This window comes from Typopeltis vanoorti, chromosome 23, assembly GCF_054136105.1.
Source record: "Typopeltis vanoorti isolate ZY-2024b chromosome 23, IOZ_Tvanoo_1.0, whole genome shotgun sequence".
Classification (NCBI taxonomy): Eukaryota; Metazoa; Arthropoda; class Arachnida; order Uropygi; family Thelyphonidae; genus Typopeltis; species Typopeltis vanoorti.
In genome coordinates this window covers 64,541,037-64,564,050 of record NC_143571.1, presented here as the reverse complement: position 1 = coordinate 64,564,050, position 23,014 = coordinate 64,541,037, and the positions used below count along the sequence as shown (strand labels likewise).

The window sequence follows — 23,014 nt, the reverse complement described above, 5'->3', positions numbered from 1 at the left end:
GAGCATCTGCTATCGAATGGAGGGGGGGGGGGATGTCCATTTTTTGCACTTTAGTCTCTCCATACAATCAAGGAGTGATTGGGTTCTTGACTTCAGTTGCTTTTTTAAGATCTTCTGTAAATTGAAATGTATTAGAGATCATATCGATTCTTGTAGACAGGCTTATACGTTGGTTATGCATTATTAAAACACTTAAGGAATAGAACAACGTAGTTAGGAATATAAATTAAATTAAACTTTAATAAATATTTTCCGATATTTCGGCAATGTCACATTGCCATTTTCTAAAGGAACTTACAAAAAAGTTACGTGCACGTAGGCACTACAACACAAAAACTGGGAATGAAAAGATGAAGCTATTGTTCTCCTAACAGTCCTGATGGTGCCCTCTAGCGGGCTAAGTAGGTGTTCTTGGCCGTTGGGCTGAAGGTCTGCAGATGTAGGTCTCCCAAATTTGGGACAATCGCATACACCCAAATTTGTTGAGTTTGTATTTAAGCTTTTCTAAGGAATGTACCTGTTTCTTTGTCTCCCTGTCAGGATGATACAGTTTATTACAAGTAGATTTCTATGAACTTTAATAATTAACCAGGTTTGATTAATTGACTTCATTGACTTTTTTTTTAATATTAAAGATTAATGTTTTTCCAACATGTTTTACTGTCTATATATGGCTACAGCATCTTAACCCTGCGGAGGTCAAGGTCGAAAAAATTGCAGCTTAGGTTGTGTGTATCCGAGAGATACATTCATTACTAGTATGTGGTGAAATGCGATAAAACTTAAAAAAAAACACTGCAAATATAATGATGATTTATTTATTTTCAGTTACAATCTAGAAATCATTGAACAAAGAAACAAAGAAAAAACAACTAAACCAATACTATACTGACATCGGAGTTCACGGTATCTCTCAGATACAATTTACTATCAAATATCACTTTCACATTTGACACTATCATTCTCATTTTCGGACTCGAGTAACATTTGTTGAATCTCTTCAACATCTGATGGATTATCCAATTGATATAGTTTTCCAGCCATTTTCAATGGTAATTTAAAAAAAAAAAAACTAAACTAATACTATACTGACATCAGAGTTTGCAGTACCTCTCAGATACAATTTACTATCAAATATCACAAATCTTTACATAACATGTTAAACTAAACTGATGGCATAAACAGTGCAGGATATCACTCATAATATATGTATGCACAGCTAGTCATGACCTCCAAGCTATAACTGGATATGTATAAGAATATTTATATTAAAACAGTTTGTATCTGTGAGATCAGCCTTGACCTCTGCAGGGTTAAGGGATATATTTAACACAAACAAAAAACTCAAACGTTTCCCAACACCTGTTAATTCTTTAAATTGAAAAAATATTAGATTAATAGTTTAATCACTTGTATTATTAAGGCACATCCTTGAAGACTCCTTGAACAACCTACTACAAAATTATTCTCTTCTAAGGAGGCATGGAGAAAGCTTGCCAGTTTACTATGTGATGTGTTCTGAGGATGTGTGCTGTGAGTCTACTTTTTTTTTTTTACAATGTATAGACTGCACATGATGGTTAATTATTAAAATTAATGTGAATCTACAGAGGCCTGTGTAGCTTAGTGGAAGTAGCGCTTTTGCTTGAAGTCAGACTTAAGTTCAAGTCTAGTCTCCAACTGGAGGAACTTTTTCTAAGCCTTTCTTCGACCGATTCCTGAGTTAGTCGACCTTTGGCACGGGCAAGCGTGTGTTTCCTCCTGGAAACTCGGGTTTTTTATCCCGTAAACTAAAGAAAATCGACCATAGTACCCACATTATTTCAGACAGTAACATATCTTGTTAGGGTTAAATACCAAGAGATGGCAGCACTTGTGTGCCAGCCTCTTCATCGGTGGTTGCTATAATTAGTGATAGACGTGGGCAAGCTACCTCTGATTGGCTATCAGTGGAGATTGAACTGCCCACTCAGTCTCCAAAAGCTAGATAGGGTATAAAGGCCTCGCCTACTCCCTATAAGGGAATAAAAGGCATTAGCTGATTTTTTTTTATGTGAATCTACTGGTACACCAAAAATTGTCACAGCTAATATAGTGACCATGCGAACCATTATTAAATATTGAAATCAAATGAAGTAGACAGTTATGCTGGAAACAAAGTATCCTCTTTCTGTTTGTGTGTGTGTGTGGGGGGGGGGAATGCTAGTTTAAAACTAAAAAGGCATAGTCTAATAATAAATATTTAAATGTCCATCTTTTGGATAACTGGGTGGTAGATGTCTTTCATCACGTGTGATGAAATACCACTACCTTGCTTATTAGAGACCTGAAGTGGCTGCAGTCATATTTGGTTGCTAGAGTAAGGGTCCTTTTTTTTTGTTCCCCCACTCTTCCCACATACAGTGAGAGTGATACCCTCAAAGACATACAAATCTCACTGGGGGGGGGGGGGGGGCATTCGAGGGTACAGTAGTAAAATAGTTCTGCAGGCCAGCCGCTGGTTAGTACAAACCAGGTAGTAACAAACCTGGAGGCTTCCCGATCAGCTAGTGAAAAATCCTGCAACCACGTATTTTGCCAGTTTGTGACTAGAGGGAGACCAAATACTGTGACTGCAGGAGAAACTTCAAATTGTTCTCACTCCTCATTGTTTGAGAAATTATCTTCTAAATCACCAAAGCTTTTCTCAAAGCCTTCATTTTCCAAATGTTGTCTTTTTCTGATAGAGAACATCACAAACAGCTTAATGGCTGCTGGAGCAAGGGTCCTTTTTTGAAAAAATTCTCAAACTTTTGTTATCTTTGGCATGTTATGTTGTATGATTAAAGCATAAATGATAGAAACTGGCAACTTACAATCATAACTGACCATGATGCCAGTACCAGTGCTAGTTTGATAAGGATGAAGGATAAAGATGAGATGCTGAACATCATCATCTTTATCAGTGTTCTAATCGGCACTTAGCATCCACGACCTTCCAAGTATCTTTGAATTTCATAACCATAATTCAAGGATAAGGTGGTTAGTCCCATGCCTTAAGATGCTGAACATGAATTATAAAGTTGAACCAAACCAAGATGATTGTAAATTTCACTGTCATAGATTTGGATGTTGAGAGGTAAGAGATCTAGTCCTGCCCTTGAGGAATGTTGTTATTCATCAAGTGTGAGACTAAATCTCTGATCTTCTCACATTTTTACTTAGAATAACACCATCATTTCTTTTTTCTTCACCTAAAAATTGTGAATCAATCTCTTCACATCTCTTTCGGTTTTAAGAAGCTTATAACCTGCCCTCGTTAGGACTTCTTGAATAAAACCTTATTTTGTGGTTTCTCTTATTGATATATTATCAACACTAGCCAGTTCAACAACATATTGAGATGAACATCATCTCAATTTTTTGCTGTAAAGCTTTTTGCTTGAAAATAGCTGTCAATGGTTTGCATTTTTTTAGATGCCTTGCTTTTTTGTATTTCACTATCATTCTTCAAAATAATGTCCTGTTTAGTTGTAAATGTTTTATCATCCTTGAAGAGTTTCCATCTTTATTTGTTACTGTTGTTGAAGAATTATACATTGAGCTTCTGAGTTTGCTGTTGCCTTGAAAAAATTCTCAAACTTTTGTTATCTTTAGCATATTTAATTTTTTTATTTGCTTATCCTTTTTGAATTTATAAGTGAAGACATTTTTAGAACTTAAAATAAAAATAGAATCTTACTTAATAAAATTGACATGTTCATGGCCATGCAGTGCACATATTATCTTAGTATCTGCAGTGTGCATGCTGGAAGAATGAACATTGTAGCTACAAACTACCAGTATGCACACGCGTGCACACACACACACAGAGAGAGAGAGAGACAGACAGACAGAAGGGAAAAATTATTTATTCCTTTTTTTTCCATTTTTTTGATATAGGTCACAAATTGAAAATTATAAAGAGTTACTTGGTAGTGTTTTTAATAGTGAAAACACTGAAGAGGGAATATCCACTTGTGATTTACAACTTCTGTTATTAAGAACACTGCAAGGGCTGTTATATGATCAGGTAGCAGATCAGCTTATAATTTTTATGAATTTAATTAAAAGTGTTAGAAAATATTTTTTGTAAAACAGAGGCAAAAGTTTAAATTTTATGGTATTACAGTATTATTTTAATAATTTTCTATATTCCTCCTCTATAATTAACTGTTGACTGAAATGAACCATGGAAAAAAAGTGCTATAGTGTCTGTGATTAAAAAAATCCTCCATCAGAAAATACTAAAAAAAATATATATATATATTTATATATATATATAAAAAACACAAAAATACCTCCAGGTTTTTCTTGTGATTTGATCAAAAGGGTAGGTGATACAAACACGGTGATTCCCTGTTTATTCACAGTGATGGAATCCATACAGTAATATTGATTAATTGAGAAGTTTCTAGGTAGCATAGAACTTCAGTGTTAACATTTTTCTCTATTACTTGAGAATTAATTAAATTACGAGAAATTAATGATAATTTAATGATTTCTTACAAATGAGACAAATATGAGCTAAATTCCAGACTTCATGATAGATCTCATTTGATCTCAGGAGCTAATGAAAAGGTGACATAGAACAGTAGTCACCTCCAGAGTACAAACAACTCTGGAAAACAGGAGATGCCACCAGGAACAGGAAAGTTTTTGGCATCCAGAGTTGGGCATCTTTTGAAAAATAAAAGGGGCGTTTAATATTGACTGTTAGTATTGTAAAAGGATATGCACCAATATCATCCGTGCAAGAATTGGTAGAAAAGTAAGAAGCCAGGAAATTTGCTTTTTCTGTGAGTAAAAATGCTAGAACTAATCGAGTACAAACGAGACAGGATGAGAGTTGGAATAAAAGTTATGGCCAACAGATTTTGTAAGAGACAGAAAGCATTACTTCACTTGAATGTGATGCAAATTTCTTGCTTTTATCATCATCATTACATCATCAAATTCCTGATGTATACCCTCAGCAGCTTTTAGTCTTTTCAGAATCAGTTTTTGTTGGGTTGATAATTTTGTGTCAGCTATTTCATACTTGAATAGAAAAGGAAGATGGTGATTTTGATGGAAGCAGCTATGATATGCTTGATTCTTCTCTTGTTCTGCTTGGCATATTTTTTGGAGAACTAAAACATGGATAAGGGATGATAATTAAAAGTTGAATGAGAAGAATATTTTTTTTTTTTATCTTTTAATAATCTGAATACATGGTGAATCTGAATAGTTCAGTTATATGTTGGGGGGGGGGACTTAATGGGGGCAAGGATTACTGTCAAAGAGACATGGTCAGTTTTGAAGTAACATCAAAACTGACCATGATGTCAGAATCTGTCAAGGTTAGATTATTCATTAATGTTCTAATGTGTAGATAATTTTTAATAGATGAGAGAGAATCTCCTCTGAAGAGGGGAGAGAAAGTGATTTGGATAAATGTTTGGTCAGTTTGTAGCTGGGCTGTCTATGCTGTCTACTGTTGGTGGGGGGGTAGGTATTATATTTATGAATATTTAGGGATCCCATTTATTCAGAATGGTTTAAAATGTTCTTCATCCAGCTTTCAAATGTTTCATTCAACTTCATCCATTTTCCTAAAGATCAACTTCATCCTCTTACACCTGGAATGTGTAAAGTTCCTTGTACTTACAGTTTAGCCCACTTTGGACAAACTGGTAGATCACTTAACATCTGCCTTGAAGAACACAGAAATTACATTTGCGATCATCCGTATGGCAAGTTGGGATTGGCAGGCCATGTTCTGAATCCTCTTTCACGTAGGATTGGATGGAGGAAAACATCAATACTACATCGAAGTCATTATAGACCTAAGAGACTATTTTTAGAATCACTTTCAGCAGTACTCTCCCAACCTTAACAAGTATAGTTACGGTAATTTGCCAAAGATTTGTCATTTTGATATCCTGACTTCTCCAAATTAACTTTTTATAGTTATCTGGCCCATAGAAGGTACCATGTAAGGACATTAGTTCAGTTTCAGTTACATTTTGTATGGTTTTTCCACATTTTTATTCATACCTGATTTTACATCAACTCACTTTTTGGACTTTACTTCTTTCATTTCTAATTTCTAAATTACAACTCAAATATGTATTGCTCTATGTTATGGTTCATTTACTGCATGTAACTGTAGAATTCTGAACAATTTCTCCCTTAGTACCTCATCTTTTTTTTTTCTTTTTTTTTTTTTCCTCCCAAATCTTCAAAACATAAATACAGATCCTGTTCGATTATTTGTGTAAAGAAAAAAATCTAATCCTGTAATCCTGACAACTGATATTTGGCATGAATATAGTTCATTGTTTTCAGAGTTTTCTTTCCACAATTTTGCATAGTCTTTTCTCAATTCTGCTTGCATAGATCTTATCAGGAACACTCAGAAAAATTCCTTGGTAATTCTTACAGTCAATTTTATTTCTCTTTTTATAAATGGGAACTATGATACCTATCTTCAAGTCATCCAGAATATGACTTGAAGAGAGGTATCATAGTTTCCATTCCTCTGAATTATGTGACATATTTACTGTTAAATGTTTTGTACCTACATATTTGAACAGTTTTTTGTTGAATATCATCTATTCTGTTTCATCACATCTTGTTTCATTTAGCAGTCTTTCAAAGTCATTACTCCAGACATTTAGATTATCTTCAGTTTTCTTATCACTTAAAATCTTTGATTTCTTTTACAGTTTTCTTCCATTTCTAAACTTTTTCCAGGACATTTTGCCATCATCCTGATATTTATTTTCTATATTATTGTCACTCTTCCCATTACTTTTGTTTAACTACTTTTACACATAGCTTGAGCCTCTTACATTTTTCTTTGTGTTATCATAGGGAATCTGCTGACCTACTTGCTAGGTCAGAACATGAACTTTTGCACATATTGAAACATTGTATTAGTGATGTATAGTCATTGTCCTTAAGAGAAATCTAACAGGCACTTACCATTATTATTAGCCTTGCCCCCTTTTCCAGATTTTCCCAAAACATTTCTGTCTGCCTGGAATTTATTTCCTACCCTGCTGTTTAGATCTCCAAGGGCTGTCATTTTCCTTATGCTTTCTGCCTTCTCTAATGACTTGAAAAATTTTTCCGCTTCCTTAGAAGAACCTTTTCTGGGACCATAGGCACCAACTAGTTTCTGTCCATTTACCAATTTCGAAATTTGCTATATAACTAGCTCGAATATTACATCCTGTATTACAGGATGTTATATTGCTATTTAGCAGGATTTCACCTGTTTTAGTCTTCTTTATCTCAGTAACACCAGTTAGGTTCATGTGCTACTTCTGTAATGCTTCTATCCAACTCTTTTCCATTTGATACTTATGTTGATAATGCCTCTCTTCACTTCTGCTGACATTGAGTTTGTTTCGGTAGGTGACTTTTCACTGTTCATTCTAGTTCTCTGACATAGACAGCAGGGGCCTTGTTTAACTAGTCAAAGCCTCATCTGCATGAAATTTTATTAAGTTGTACGATCAAGTTTGTTTTAAGCCTGTACACAATACAGTTTGGTTGGATAAATCCCTAACTGCTGGCCTATCTATGTTTGTTCAATATCCAGTGGATACCTACTAATGGAATGTACCACATGAAGAGGATTGAACTTTAGGTCAGAAGCACTAATTGATTCTCTGAATCCTTTGAAGGTATGTGGAATTTTCTTCATAGTTAACTAGCTTATGATAAAGGTGTCAAGCTCGATATGCAAGATGAAGTGTTATCACCTTGTAAGATCAAGATGATAATAATTGCCTCATCAGCTCTTTGGAGATTTTAATGTTCACATAATATTTTCCAAAGATGATCCCACTCTTAGCAAATTTGGACCAAAGGAAATCAGCATTTAAAAAAAGGAATTCTAAAACTTCAGAAGTTGGTGGCATTGTGACCAATAGAGACAAGAAATGAATTTGACAGAATGGGCAGAGTGATTTTTAATTGAAGTAGATCAAGAAAAAAGGTAATTCCAAAAAGTTGAAAACTCTCTCTGACATGGTACGTCAGAGCAAACATATGCATAAGTGCCATTTTTAAGATGATAAAATACTTATTTAAAAAAGAATGAGATGATTAGGTCTTGATGAGGCAGTAATTTGAAATTGTTTTTTTTTGGCTTTTGGAATTGAATATTCAGGTTTGAACTAAAACGGCTGAACTAAAACTAATTTGTGATGTGAATCTTGCAGGCTTTGGTAGTTTGCTTTTCTGCATGTTATCTATTTTTCTTTGCTTAGCTTTTCATAGTTATTAGTTAAATTGAAAAGGGTATGAAATATATAGTAAGGGATTCTATACTTGGAAAATTTCACTCAACTCCTTTTCTACTCTATCTCTGTGATTCTTCTGATATCTACCACTTCTTGGACTCCCTCTGTTCATACCTGCAGAATAGTGGCAGCATTATTAATATTCACTAGCTGACCTCGAAGCTTACTAAAGAATTATTGTTGGGTTTACTCTATTGCAGCCAGTCTGCAGAATAATTGTTATCTATGCACTGTTTGAGCTGTATGCACTTGGAAAAAAAAAAATAGGTCTCTCGTTGATGTCTGATATAACTGAAATCAGTTATAGATGTTATTTCTGGAAAAATTTCCATGTTATTCCTCTAAATTAATATTAATCTTTATGGCTATTTTGCCTATTTTTCTTTAGGAGTAGTCCTTTTATGATGTCATTGGCTTTTTACTCAATTTTTAGGGCATTACTGATGTTTTAAAGACATGGAAATCAATTATATTTCACGATGTGAGAAATGGGAATAAGTAAAGTCCACGGATAAGTTTTTTGGTCACTTTAGGTTTCCTATAAATAGAGTGGTGATATTAGGCAGGGTGATGAATCACTTCACCTCCTACTTAGCACCACGAAGATTTGGCCTTCTCGTTGGAGGGCAGATGCCACAACTCCACATATTCATTTATTAATTTGCTTCCAGATAGCTTCTTGTGGTCTGGTTTGATACCTACTGACTTTGGATATTTCAAGTGCTCAGTCTTATAATAGTCTCTCAAAAGTTACCTTCAAAAACATGAAGTTTTTGAATGTAACTTTTGAAAAAGACTGGACTTCTCCAAAGTTCAGTACACTCTTCATTCTGGTGGTCAAAATATCATTTCCATCAACTTTTTAGATCTAGAATTAGGCCTAGACTATAATCATACATGCTATCTTGCCTATCAGAAGATTGCCTTTATTTTATCTTTAAGGCGTTGTTTTAGTGATAGCCATCTGCATTAGAGACATGGGGGTGGGGGGTTGAAAGTTCTGATAAACACCTATAACAAAAATTATATTAAAACAAACTGAATAAGAAAGAACATACAAGAATATAAGAATATAAGTTATTTTCATAACTTTGCTACTAGTATGTTCTTTGTTGTGTTTATATCAGTTGTTTTAATATTATTTTTGTTCTAGGTGTTTATTACAACTTTCCAGTCCTCCCCCCCCCCCATATAACTTTATACCATAACTAGGGGGGCTATGCTCCCCGGCACCTACAGCGCCCAACCCCCCCATGTTCCGGACCGGTAGGCTGGTTCTCCTTCAATTCTGATGACTCAAATTTTGAAGACTCGACACTTAGGGTAGCCCTTGAGTGTCGAGTCTAAGTACTCGACACTCAAGGGCTACCCTAAGTTTGTTTTTTTAAAATTTGATTTATTTATGCTATTCTTATGTATGTTATCATTTTTAATAAACACTCAAGGACTTACAAGTAGTTTTTTAATGAAAAATGTGCCTGCTTGCTGTTGTCTATACTTGTGATTTTATTTATTATTTTATACTTGTTGCTTTAAATGTGAAATCACTATAAATTTGATCTATTTTTCCAGTGCATCCTTATGGATATCATTGTTTTAAAATAAATAATGGATCTTATGCATAACATTAAACTTTTTTTTCAAGTTTTAAATAGCAATGAATATTTATTATAATTATTTTCTCATATTTTGTTAAAAAAGTTACACTAAATATGATATCTAATCTCTGAAGCTTTTATATTATGTAAGAAAGTGGTTAAAAATTTCCAAAAATTTTTTGGCCAAAGAATTTTTAGGAAATGCTCTAAAATCCATTCTTCATTGGAGTGAGGGTGGGGGGAGGAAATCTAGTCACCTTTGGTGTTTTCAAAAACACAATTTTGTCTTTTTTATCAAAAAAACATAAGCATCAACAGAAAGGAAATGAAACTAGTAGAAGAACCTAGATTGACATAATAGGCGTTATTGATACAAAGAAGACAAAGACAAATAAGATCTTTTTCAGCAACAAATATATGCTATTATATTCATGTAACAATAATTGGGGAAAGAAGGAGTAGTTATAGTATTCAATACTAAAGACAAGGATAATCTTCCTGAATAGCAGGCAATATCAAGTAGAGTGACGCGTGCAAATATCAGAATGGGGAATTGGACAATAAGATGTATTTGTGGCAATGGTCGATCAAAAGGTTCTTACTAAGGGAGATGTGGAGAGATTTTTTGAGGCATTAGAGAATGAAGGTGACAAAGAAAAAAGGAAAAGTTCTTCCTTGTTGGAGATCTGAACAATAGAGTGGAGAATGATTAACAGACAGAGAGAAATATTTTGGGACAATCTGGAGAAAAGACCAAAGTTAATAAGAATGGTAAGCACTTGCTGGGTTTCTGCTCAGGACACATTATTACTGACGCCATGTTCCAGCATGAAAATGTCTGCAAATTTACATTTCAGGAAAACACAAAAAATAAAAAAAGGTCTTACTGATAATGTTATTGTTGATGCTTGATATATTCATGCCAGCTCAGGACATTGGTATGCAAAGAATTTGAAATAGGAAGTGATCTCCATTTAATTTGGATTAGGATAAAATTGAATATCATATAGAAAAGAAAAGTGTATAAGAAAGTTTGAATGCTGCTCAACTTTGATTCACCATCAGAGTTGATGGTTTGATTCATCAAGAAAAAATGAGAGTTTGAAAATAAGAATCAAACCTTAGAGATTCAATGGCACATTCTGAAGAATTGATTGATTCAGCCAGAAAAGCATATGAGGTTGTTTGCAAGGATAAAAAAAAAAATCAGAACTCCATTATGAACTCAGGAAGTTCTTTAAAGAGACAGTCAAGGCAAAGAAAAAAGCATATTTAAAGTTCCTAATAAGTAGTTACCATGTGATCTGAGACAATACAGAGAAATATGTTAAAAAAAAAAAAAGATGTGTGAAAGCAAGTAAATGAAAAATCATGGGAAAACTTTGGTAAGAACACCGAAAATCAATATCAGGAAGGTGGCAAAATACCTAGAAGCTAATGAAAAAATCTTAGATTACTGTAAAAGGAATAAAATATGATAAAGGTGACATAATGACATGAAAACTGAGGAAAAAGATATTCTACATGTCTGGAGTAATTTTTTTTATGTTGACCCCACACATGAAAGGTCACAAGACTTATAACTCTACAGGCCATGTGTAGACAAGTGATCAAGGAGAAAATTGTGGCCTGTTGATATGTTTCTTAAAGAGTGAGAGGTTGTACTCAATGGGAAAAACAGTATGGGGGAGATTGTTACAAGAATCGAGGTGGATGGAATGAAGAAAGCTGATGAGAAGTTAGTTAGGTGTTTTTGAAGCCAGATAGTGTATGGGTGTTGTTCAGTGGTTGCTCTAGTTTGTCTATGGTTAGAAGAAAGTGGAGGAATAGTAGCAACCAATTCAAAAGAGCAATGCCCATGAAAGTACCTATAGAAAAGGCACAAAGCTGAAATAAAGTGCCTTTGATAAAGTGGCTGAAGGGAGTCTGAGGAAAAGGTTGTCTATTAAGCACATCGTCCTTTTGAATTCTTAGAGAGATCTTAGGTGCTCCATCCCAAATATGGAAACAGTACGCCAAAGTTGGATGAATCTGAGACTTGTCGAGTGTTAGGAGTTGAGAAGAAGAAGAAGAGAAGTAATGTTTAGAACAGAAAAAAATACCAAGCTTTTTAGATGCTACGGGAGCTGTGTGGGTAATATTTGTGCCAGGATAAAATGGATGTGGCAGTCAACCCAAGAAAAGAAAGTTGATTGTGAAAGGAAACTGGAACATTATCAAAAATGAGAGGGGATGAGATAGGATTTTTCTAACAGGTAATGAGGCAGACTTCAGTTGAGTTTTTTTGGCATTGAAATTTACTAAGTTGTCTTCACCACATTTCAGGATCTTGAGGAGGTTAGTGTTCAAGTCACTGGTTATGGAAGATCTTGAGTTGCATAACATTAGGATACTGCAAGCTTTATCAAATGATGAAGAGTACTGCCATTCATCAGAATGGGGAATTGGCAGCTTGCTTAGTAAGCCCTTGTGCCAGACCTGGTCAAACGCCATGGAAACATCAAATCCAACCACTTGTGATTCGCCAAACTTCTCCATGGCATTTGACATATTCAAGCAGATCTCCTATTGACAACATCAATTTCTTGTAACATAATCCCACCAATATAATATTTGATTGCAAATCTCATCACGTCAAATAAGCGCATTAATTTCACACCTGCTAAAATCTTGTAGATTCACCCACCATATATCTCTTTCTGATAATACTTATATACTTATCCATCAGTCACTCACTTATCCAAGTCAATAGTTTGCATTCCATTCACATGTTCTCCAGTTTATGCAACAGCCTTTCATGTGGTATCCTATCAAGTGTCTAACAGTATCATACTCTATATCCATTCCCTTTTATCCAACTCAGTCATAATATTATAAAATGTGAGGAAATTGTCAAAACAAGGCCTCTCTTTAGTAAACCAATGCTGTTCTTTGAAAAGTACAGCTCATCTGTAAACCCATTTCTGTATGCAAGTTATTATTATTATTATTATTTACGACATCTCCATGGAGTCTGGAGACTCATCACAGGAGACCCAAATCAACTATCACACACAACAAATCCTATCATACCTCTTTTGAATTCATTCACCATCAGGGAACTTGCAATCAATTCTGGCAATCCATTCCACTAACTCACCACTCTCCATGCAAAAAATCTGATCTGTACACCCCTACTAACCACGCTCCACTTCCATGGGTGGGCCCTAGTTCTCTATTTATCATATATTGAAAAATTTCACTTCATCAATTTTATAAAACTCCTTTAATATTTTAAAAGTTTCTGTCATGTTCCCTCTTTTCTGCCTTTCAACTAAACTTGTAAGTTTAGTTGAAAAACCTACAAACCTTCAGCCTATCCTCATAGGGAGTATTCCAGAGACCTCACCATCTTGGTCACTCGTCTCTGAATCTTTTCGACCACCTCCTGGTTCCCAAGAAACCCAGGTCAGGTAATCAAATGTGTGCAGTAGCCAAGATGTGGCTAAATCATACCCTTATAAAGAGGGATAACAACTTCCTTATCTTTATAAGGGTATGATTTAGCCACATCTTGGATGATACTCCTTTGCAAAATGATCACTCATTAACTCGACTGTTTCTTTTGGTTCAGTTGCCTTTCCACCATGAGCATTGTTTAAAGTCATTCTACCATATTCATTTTTCCTCTTTGCTATATAAAGAAAAAACTCTTTTGGGTTTACTTTGGCCTGTTTGGCTAATTCTTTTTCATAGTTCTGATTTGACCTTCCTTACCATACTAGTCACCCTTCTTGCTTGCACTTTGTACTGCTCATGAGTATGCTGATCACTTTTTCTTTATATTCCTCCACAATGTTTTATTTTTTTGCAGATCTTGCTTTATATCCCTACTCATCCACTTAATTCCAACTTGGTTTATCCTCCTGACCTTGGATATGCAGTCTGATGCTGCTACTCTCAAACAATTTCTGACCATTTGCCATGCACTACTGACATTCTTTCTTTGTAGCTTCTCAAGCTGTGGCACTGTTCCAAGATGACTCCCGAGTCTCTCATAATCACCAGCTGTGTAGTTGAACATAAACCCCTTCTTGACATAGAACTTCACATGTTTAGCAACTTCCCAGTACAATACCTCATGGTCACTCTCCCCAAATTGGAAGCAGAGTGTCTACCTTGGTTAGTGATACATCTTCTGATGCTACTATCAGATCCATCACACCTTCAAACCCCCTTGTCCCTTCTATAACATGTTGTTTCATGTAGATATCCCTTAGCAACTGTATGAATCCCAATTCCATCTTGCCATGCCCCCTTTCCTCCCTCCAATCAGTGTTCTCATAGTTAAAGTCTCTCATAATAAATATTTGGCCTACATTCGTTCTGCTGATTTGCTGATACATGGCATCTATATCTTCCTGTGGACCCCTTCTGGTCTATAGCTGCACCCAACAATGTATTTTTGTCCTACTTGCCTCTATCTCATGCCAGACAGCTTCAAATGAACCATCCCCTCAGACCTAATATCCTCTTTAACTTCTGATTTTGTTGGTTGTAATTCTGCAGCAATCATCAGCAATACTCCACTCTTGTCCTGTTCCTTCTAGCCTCCTGAAAATACAATGTCCTTTACATATCCCTGTAACTATATCATGTTCAGTCAACTAGGTCTCATATTTTGGCCAAGTTGACTTACCAATGACAAAAACTCCTCACCCTTATTTGTGATACTTCTTGCATTCGTGTTCATGCATTTCAATATCTCTTTGTACCCATAGTTACCCTTATGTTATGCCATTACCAACCTATTTAAATTGGAGACCTGTAAATCCCGTCCGGCATTTCCTAATCATTATTGTACCCATGCTCAATTTTTATTTTATTTTATTTTTATATATCAGGGGTGGCCAGACATATGCTCAATTTCATTCTCCCTAATATCACTAGTTTCCCTGGTTTTGCACTACCAAACAACATTTTCTCACTAAACAACACTTTCTCTAAACGTCTAACTCCCAAACCATTTAAATGTAGTCCATCAGGCATATATATGTCATTTTGTCCATCAAATTCGCTCCATGCACACTGCACACTATTCCTCCTGCACAATCTTCTCATTGGCAGTCATGGCCCTTCTTACCAATTTCTTACAGATGAGTTCCTACCAACTTCTCTAAGTCTTTGCCACCACTCCAGAGTTACTGATAGGTTGGTAATTACATTGGTTTTTACACCATTCTCTTACAACAGAACTATCATATATTCTTTCATTCCTGTGGGATTTTTCCTGAACTGAGACTTAAGATATGCAAATATACCAAGGAATTTCTGTCAGATGGGGGTATCAGCACATGTGCTGATTAATTTTTCAGGAAATTACAACATATACTAAAATACTAATTATAAAAGACTAATTAATTATTTTAATTTAATTAACTTGAATTAAATTAAGATTTATTTATTTATTATTTATTAATTTTTCAGGAAATTACAACATATACTAAAATACTAATTATAAAAGACTAATTAATTTAATTTAATTAACCTGAATTAAATTAAGATTTATTTATTTATTATTTATTATACTGAAAACATTAATTTATTAAATATAATAATAAAATAATTAATAAATTAAATTAAAAAACTTAATTAATTAAATTTAAGACACTTTAATCCCCTCCTCCTTTACAGCAAAGATTACTCAAAATCTATGACCATTCCAGGGCACATCTGAAAAATTGACAAAAATCCTAAGGAAATAAACCCTAACAACTACTTATAGACCACATAAGAAATTGGCATGTCTAATCTGCTCCACCAAGGACCAACCACATTCCCTATACATATGAGGAGTATACCAGGTCCCTTGCAATTGCAAACTGTCCTACTATGGCCAAACAGGCAGGACAGCCAATATCAGGATATCTGAACACAAGGACTACATCCGGTTCCATACAGCTATCAGGACTTGTTGATCATGCTTTGGACACCCACCACAGGATATGCTGGAAGAAGTCCACTTTATTACACTGTGGGGCATGTCTCATGCATCCAAATTTATTGAGGTTTGGAAAGTTTTTCAAAGCTGAGGCAGATTCAAGGAATAGTCTTTCATAAACTTTCCAAACCTCAACAAATTTGGATGCATGAGACTTTCCCCACTTTGGGAAGCATGCATTCTAAGATCGTCAGCTCAACAGCCAAGGCTACCCAGTTTAGCCCAGTAGGAGGCACTGTTTAGTAATTCTAAGTCCAGTTTCTGTCATTTGCCCAGTGTTAGTGCCTGTGTGCACATATCATTGTTTTTTTGTGATCCCTGTTGGTGGCAATGTGACATTGCTGAAATATAGGAAAGTAGTAATTAAAGTCTTTTATAATTAATATTTTAGTATATATTGTTATTTCCTGAAAAATTAATGGTTATCCAGTGTAGTTTTAGCATTGTGCACCATGTTACATACTAGCTGATAGATCTTAGTGAAGTGAACACTCATTATTTGAATAATCTCATCCACTTCTGACACAAGGATACTGTCTAATTTGCTGAAGTTATTCTTCCACATTCATTTTTCTTTTACTTACTGTATAATGATGAAATTTGGTTGCCTTTGGCTTGCATAGCCAATTTCTTTTCATAATTTAGTTTTATGCACAATACTCATTACTTTTTCTGGCCTGCAGTTTATATAAGGAATATGAGACCATAAGAAGAAGATCACGTGGAAGGAATTCTTGCTTAATAAGGTTGCACATCTTTTAGCCCCATTCTATTTGTTCTTTCATCTTTAGTAAGGACACATTCAGATACTGTTTAAAGTATACATTTTTGGTCGTTTCATAATAGAAATACAATTTTATTAATACAGACCAGTATTTTACAATAAAAAACATATATTCAAACCTATCAGTTTCGCCAGCAAACTGTCTGGCTTTTTCAAGGTATTACGGAGATATGAAAGTTAGTAAATGCAAATTAAAAGGAACATAAAAAACGTAAACCAAACTAGCATCTATGGTTACACGTTTCGCGTGACAGAGATGACTTATTGTTCTTATTCATTATCACGCATGCTTGTTTGTTGTAGACTTGTAATGTGATTACTGGCTAGCTGTAGTTCAGATTGATTGAGAGAGAGGATCACACCCTGATTTCTGTTGAGGTTTCCGCCGGTTATTAGTACTATTGTGGCTTCCTTAAGAACCCACAACATCAGAGTGGTCTTCAAACCAACCACCATTCCGTTCTACAAATATCCAGGAGTATATTACATTCCCTGCTCCTGTGGTCTTGCCTACATCGGACAAACTTCACGAAGTTTAGAAATTAGACAAAAAGAACATGTTGGTGATGTAAACCACAACAGAAGCATCTCTTCTGGCTTAGCACATCATTTCTGCACGTCTAACCACACGATAGATTGGCAAAACAGCTCCATGCCATATCTCGATGACGACTACAGGCATCGTGTATTTAAGGAAGCCACAATAGTACTAATAACCGGCGGAAACCTCAACAGAAATCAGGGTGTAATTCTAAACAGTTCATGGAAAAACTTGATCCTCTCTCTCAATACAATCTGAACTACAGCTAGCCAGTAATCACATTATAGTTTGCCCACCGATTTGAGGTCCCTCGATACTTCTGCGCATGTCAGAAAAAGGAGAATCCATTCCGATAATAGGGTAATCAGTCTGTCTTCTGGGATGTAATAATAAACAAACTGAGTTTGTTTATTATTACAGGTTGGAAAATTTAGCTTTTCTTTTACGAACATTGCTGTTTTTAAAGTGTAACTATTTTGCTTGTATAACAGTTGGAAAAATGTACGTAGAGTGTTAATACGTGCAAATACTGCGTTCTACATAAAACAATGTCACTTCGCTCCATGATAAGTTTCCTTTTATTCTGGGACTTTTTAAAACAAAATCCGATTTCATGAAGTATTTTCCTTAAAGTTTCTCTTTTCCAAGGAAAATTAATTTTTTCTTTAAGCACAGGAATCAATTTCGGAACAGTTGGCACTCTTTTCTCGACCATGTAAAATTCGTGAATAGTTCTTCTTATAACGTCTACATCAAAATCATTCAAAGCTACGGTTTCGATGGTTTTCTTTCTCTGGCGCTTTTTTTTTTAGGAGATTTAAATTTTGGCTTACCTTCACCTTTTGATTCCCTACGAATTCTTTTAACAGTCGACCCTGATACGCCTGCAATTGCACTTGCACGTTTTATGACTTGAGAAAGGGGAACAAGAAGACGGCCTTCTGACGATTCTTTTTTGCAGAATGTCAGCACATTATTCAATATTCTTTTGCAAGAGTTACTGAAACGTGTAACAATAGAACTTGTTGATGGATCCATCAAACAAATTAATAATAAAAAAATAATGCAAAAAGAGAACAACAAAAATCAAGCTAGTAGTACAGCGACAGACAAGAAAGCACGTGATTTCGCATGTTGGCGACCAATTCATACATCCTTAATTTCTTTCTCCCCTTCAGCATGAATCGACCATTCTTGGCACCAAGCCAAGAAGGGATCTAGAAATGGTGGGCGAACTATACAAGTCTACAACAAACACGCATGCGTGATAATGAATAAGAACAATAAGTCATCTCTGTCACGTGAAATGTGTAACCATAGATACTAGTTTGGTTTACAACGTTTTTTATGTTCCTTTTAATTTGCATTTACTAACTTTCATATCTCCGTAATACCTTGAAAAAGCCAGACAATTTGCTGGCGAAACTGGTAGGTTTGAATATATGTTTTTTATTGTAAAATACTGGTCTGTATTAATAAAATTGTATTTCTATTCAGATACTGTCTCATTTAAGCACCTTTTCAAAGCATTTCAATTGCTGATATCCTATTCATTCAGTAACTAACATTGGACTAAACATAGTATTCTTCTAAGTTTGTCATAATTTCTAGCTTTGTAGTTCAGCATGTAACGTGCTAATTAAAATATCCATATAGTTAGTTACTTCTCAGGACAGTATGACATGATCAATGTCACTGACTGGTGGCAAAACATTCACATTCTTAACTGAGATCTATTCTGATGCAGTGATCAAATGTAATGCTCTTTGATCTCAATTCCTTCTTTCACTTGATGCAATAAATCTTGCAACAGCTCAATAAATTCTCCTTCCTAAGGACTGAACCCTGTAGTACATTACTGGTCACCTTAAATCTGGCAGGGTCCCACCCACCTTACACCACTTTTTCATATCTGTCTGTCAACCATCTTCTGATCTAAGTCAAGAGTTTATATTCTAATCCCATATTTTCCAGTTTATGCAACAGCCTTTTGCGTGGTATCCTATCAGATGCCTTAGAAAAATCCACCATTTCCTTTATCCAACTCGGTCATAACATTGTTATAAAATATGAACAAATTGCTAAAACATGACCTTCCTTTAGTTAACTCCTTGCTGCTCCTTGCAGAGTATAGCTTGTTTGTCTACCTATTTCTGTGAGTTCTTACCAACGTCTCTAAAATCTTCACTACCACACCAGAGATACCGATAGTTTTTGCACTACCCTTGTACAGTGGAACTGTCATATATTCCTTCCATTCCTGTGGTATCATTCCTGAGCTGAGACTCAAGTTATACAACCATGTGAAAGGCTTAACAAATTTGGTTGAGCATTCCTTTAACAAATGTGCTGATATTTCGTCTGTCCGTTTCGAAAAATTCATCATATCCAGGTTATGCAACAGCTCATCAATCTCATTTTCATGCACTTGTAATAGTAGCACTGTGCACTATGTTACATACACGTGGTTGATATATCTTAGCAAAATTAATTAAATGAGTACTCATTAATTGAACAATCTCATTAGCTTCTCACACTAGAGTACTATCTGCACTCAGTAAAGTTATTCTTCCACATTCATTCTTTCTTTTGCTTGCAACATAACAATAAAATTCTTTCGGATTGCTAAAGCAATCCGAAAGAATTTTATTGTTATGTTTTAGTCCGAAAGAAAATTTCTTTTCATACTCTGATTTAGCCTTCTGTACCATAGCTGAACTTACCCATACAAAGGCATTCAAAGACATTATTTGATTGTGTCTGTATTGAGGCCTACTGAACAAGCTACCACTTTATGGCCTCTCTCCTGCACTTTGTGACATATGTTTCTGGCACAAACATGGCCTCTCAGTCTAAAAAACTTGGTGTTCTTTTCCATTCAAATTATTACCTCTCTTCTGTTCATCTTCTAACACTTAAGTCTCACATCCAACCAACCTTGGAATATTGTTCCCTCATTTGGGATGGTGCACTCAAAATCTACCTAAGAATTCTTGATGATATATAGAAAAGTGTGATCTGCTTAATAAGCAGCCCTTCCCTCAAAGACTCCTTCCAGTCACTTTCTCATATGTTCTCTGTTTCTGCACTGTGCATTTTCTATTGGTACTTTCATGGGCATTTCTCTTATGAATTGGATAGTACCATTCCTCCATTCTAGCCATCTAAGAATTCCAGCTGCCACTAGCCCACACCTATAAGCTGTCCAACTCCAAACATACTGAACAAGCTTCTCATCATTTTCCTTCATTCTATCCACCTCTATTCTTTGGAACAATCTCTTCCATACTGTTTCTCCCCACCGAGTACAACCTCCAACTCTTTAAGAAACTTATCAGTAGACTACTTCTTTCTCCATAGACACTTTCACACATGGCATCATTGCGTTACAGTCCTGTGACCTTTTATGTCTGGAATTGTCATTTAAAAAAATAAATAAATAAATAAAATGAAATAAAACAAAACATTTCTCCCATGATGATCTAGTTTTTCTGACTATAGGCATTAGGTGTCAACCCTATTAATATTTTCTCCATGTTTTTGATGCACAATCCATTCAAGCACAGGCCACTCATCTTATACAAGTCTTTTCTACTCCACACATCCAGTCTCACATCGCTTTCTTTTACACAGCCTATGCAATAAATCATTTGCTATAATAGCTCTCCTTCTTAACTCATTTCTGTAGTATCTAGATAATAAGTCAACAGTTTTTACTTTTTCACTTTTCTTTCTTGCTTTTTCTAGCAAACCTTTCATATCCTATCTCATACTATATTTATCACTATTTAAATCATTAGTTCCAACAAGCACTACTATTCCCTTTACTTTTCTTTTTGTTTCTATGTTACAGTTGCCATATCTTTAATTTTCATTCCCGGGAAGCTCAGAGTAGTGACTCCTTTAGCAAGTGTAAATTTCATGATCAAATTAATGTACCATTACTTACATTACTTCTTTTTCTTGTTCTAACCAACTTATCATATTGTTAGTATAATTATTCATTGTTATCTTACCTGCTTCAACATTTTCCTGCTTTTTGTTGTTTTTTTCATTTTTCTTGTCCTATCTGAATTTCTTTAATTTTTTCTCAATGCATTATAGACTTCATTATAAATTATAGACATTATAATCTTCTCTTCCTCTACTTAATTTTTTTTTCAAATCTGCCCCCCCCCCCCTTTTTTTTTTGCACTTCCTTTGTATAGGTAAGTCTTTTTTGATTTTATTCCTTGCTCATTCTTTTGTACTGAAAATATTTTTGTTTTCATGTTTGTGTATTGCAAAAAGTATTATTTTTTAAATTTAACATAAAGATAAATGTTTAAAAAAATCACATTAAGACAAAATATATTTAGATATTTAATATACTTTATTTGGATTTTTATTTCCTCTTACAGAGTTTAATTTGGAATAGAGTAGCAGTGAATCAGGCAATGGTTGCATTTTTTCCAAAATTAATGCTTAAATTATTTAACAGTTTTAAGTAAGTCAAAATGAAGTTTCTTTTAAAATTTAAATAATTTTTTTTCATTGCACATATAAAGTGTTACCTCATAATCTAAGTTTTTGTTATTTTACAACCAATAAACCATGGATTCACATCCAACTATTTAATGGTTGTGAATGACTTCAGGTGAGAGATGAATTTTATTGCATCAGGTGACAAAATTAAACCTAAAGATTCTTCTTCTTCTTCTTGTTATTATTAGATGCAGAAGCCTCTTAAAAAGTTCCATGTTTGGTTTCTCAAACAGGGTTTCTGGATTATGTAAAAAAATAAATATAAAATATAATAAACAGGAATAAAAAAATATTAGCCTACCTCTGCTATTAATGTATTTAGTTTACAACCTTTTCTGGGACAGAGTTATGTAAGGAAAAATAGTTGCAAAACCTGTTGTACATTTGCATGTAAGAATGAACTGATCATAGTTCTACTCTCTTGTCTAGTGCACTGTTCTAACAAAAAAGAAACAGTAGCGATAAAGGACATATTTATGTGAAATCATTTGATCTTTCCCACAAATTAGATTTATTGATTTATTCATGCTGTGCTGGCTGGAACATTGACTGCTATTCTCTTCAGGAAACCAGAGTGAAACAGCGAAAAGTGACACTCAAGGAAAACAAAGAATAACTATAGTATTCAACACTAAATACAAGGCTAATCTTTATTGAATGGCAGGCAATATCAAGTAGAGTGATGTATATCAGAATGGAGAATTGGACAGTGAGACTTATTTGTGCCTATAGTCCCACATAAGGTTCTACTAAGGTAGAAGCAGAGGAATTTTTTGTCTTTAGAGAAAACAACTGACACAATGAAAAAGGAAAAGTTGGTCCTTGTTGGGATCTAAATATCAGAGTAGGAAATGATTGTCAAATATACAAAATTATATTGGGATAATTTGGAGAAAAGAGCGAAGCTAATGATAATGGCAAATACCTGTTGGATTTCTGCTCAGGACATGGACGGGTTATTTATTACTAACGCCATGTTCCAACATAAAAATGTGCACAAATTCACATGGAGAGAAGAGGCAAGGAATAAGAAAAGTCTCATTGACTAAGTTATTGTTGATGGTGATGTTTTCTCCTTTGTGCAGGACACTAGAATGTAAAGAGGATTTGAAATTGGAAGTGTTCACCATTTAGTCTTGAGCAGGATAAAATTGAATTTCATATTGAAAAGAATAACATGTAAGAAAGTTTTAAAGTGAATAAAAGTTGAGCAGCTCTCAGATGTGAACTGTAGACTAAAATACACAAAGATTATTGAAGAAAAAATGAAAG

General features: G+C 34.6%; 1 protein-coding gene across 4 annotated transcripts in view; it reads left to right on the top strand.

Annotated features, from left to right (window-relative positions):
- LOC150093914 (unhealthy ribosome biogenesis protein 2 homolog) overlaps positions 1–23,014 on the top strand; it is a 393,653-nt gene that overhangs the window by 72,475 nt on the left and 298,164 nt on the right. For 3 of the 4 annotated variants that reach the window (XM_090412865.1, XM_090412866.1, XM_090412867.1), the window contains 2 exons: positions 3,922–4,051; positions 21,619–21,704. In XM_090412865.1, coding sequence (XP_090268991.1) covers positions 3,922–4,051; positions 21,619–21,704 — 216 coding nt within the window. The remainder of the gene's footprint in view (positions 1–3,921; positions 4,052–21,618; positions 21,705–23,014) is intronic. The other variant, XM_090412868.1, reaches the window with a different exon arrangement.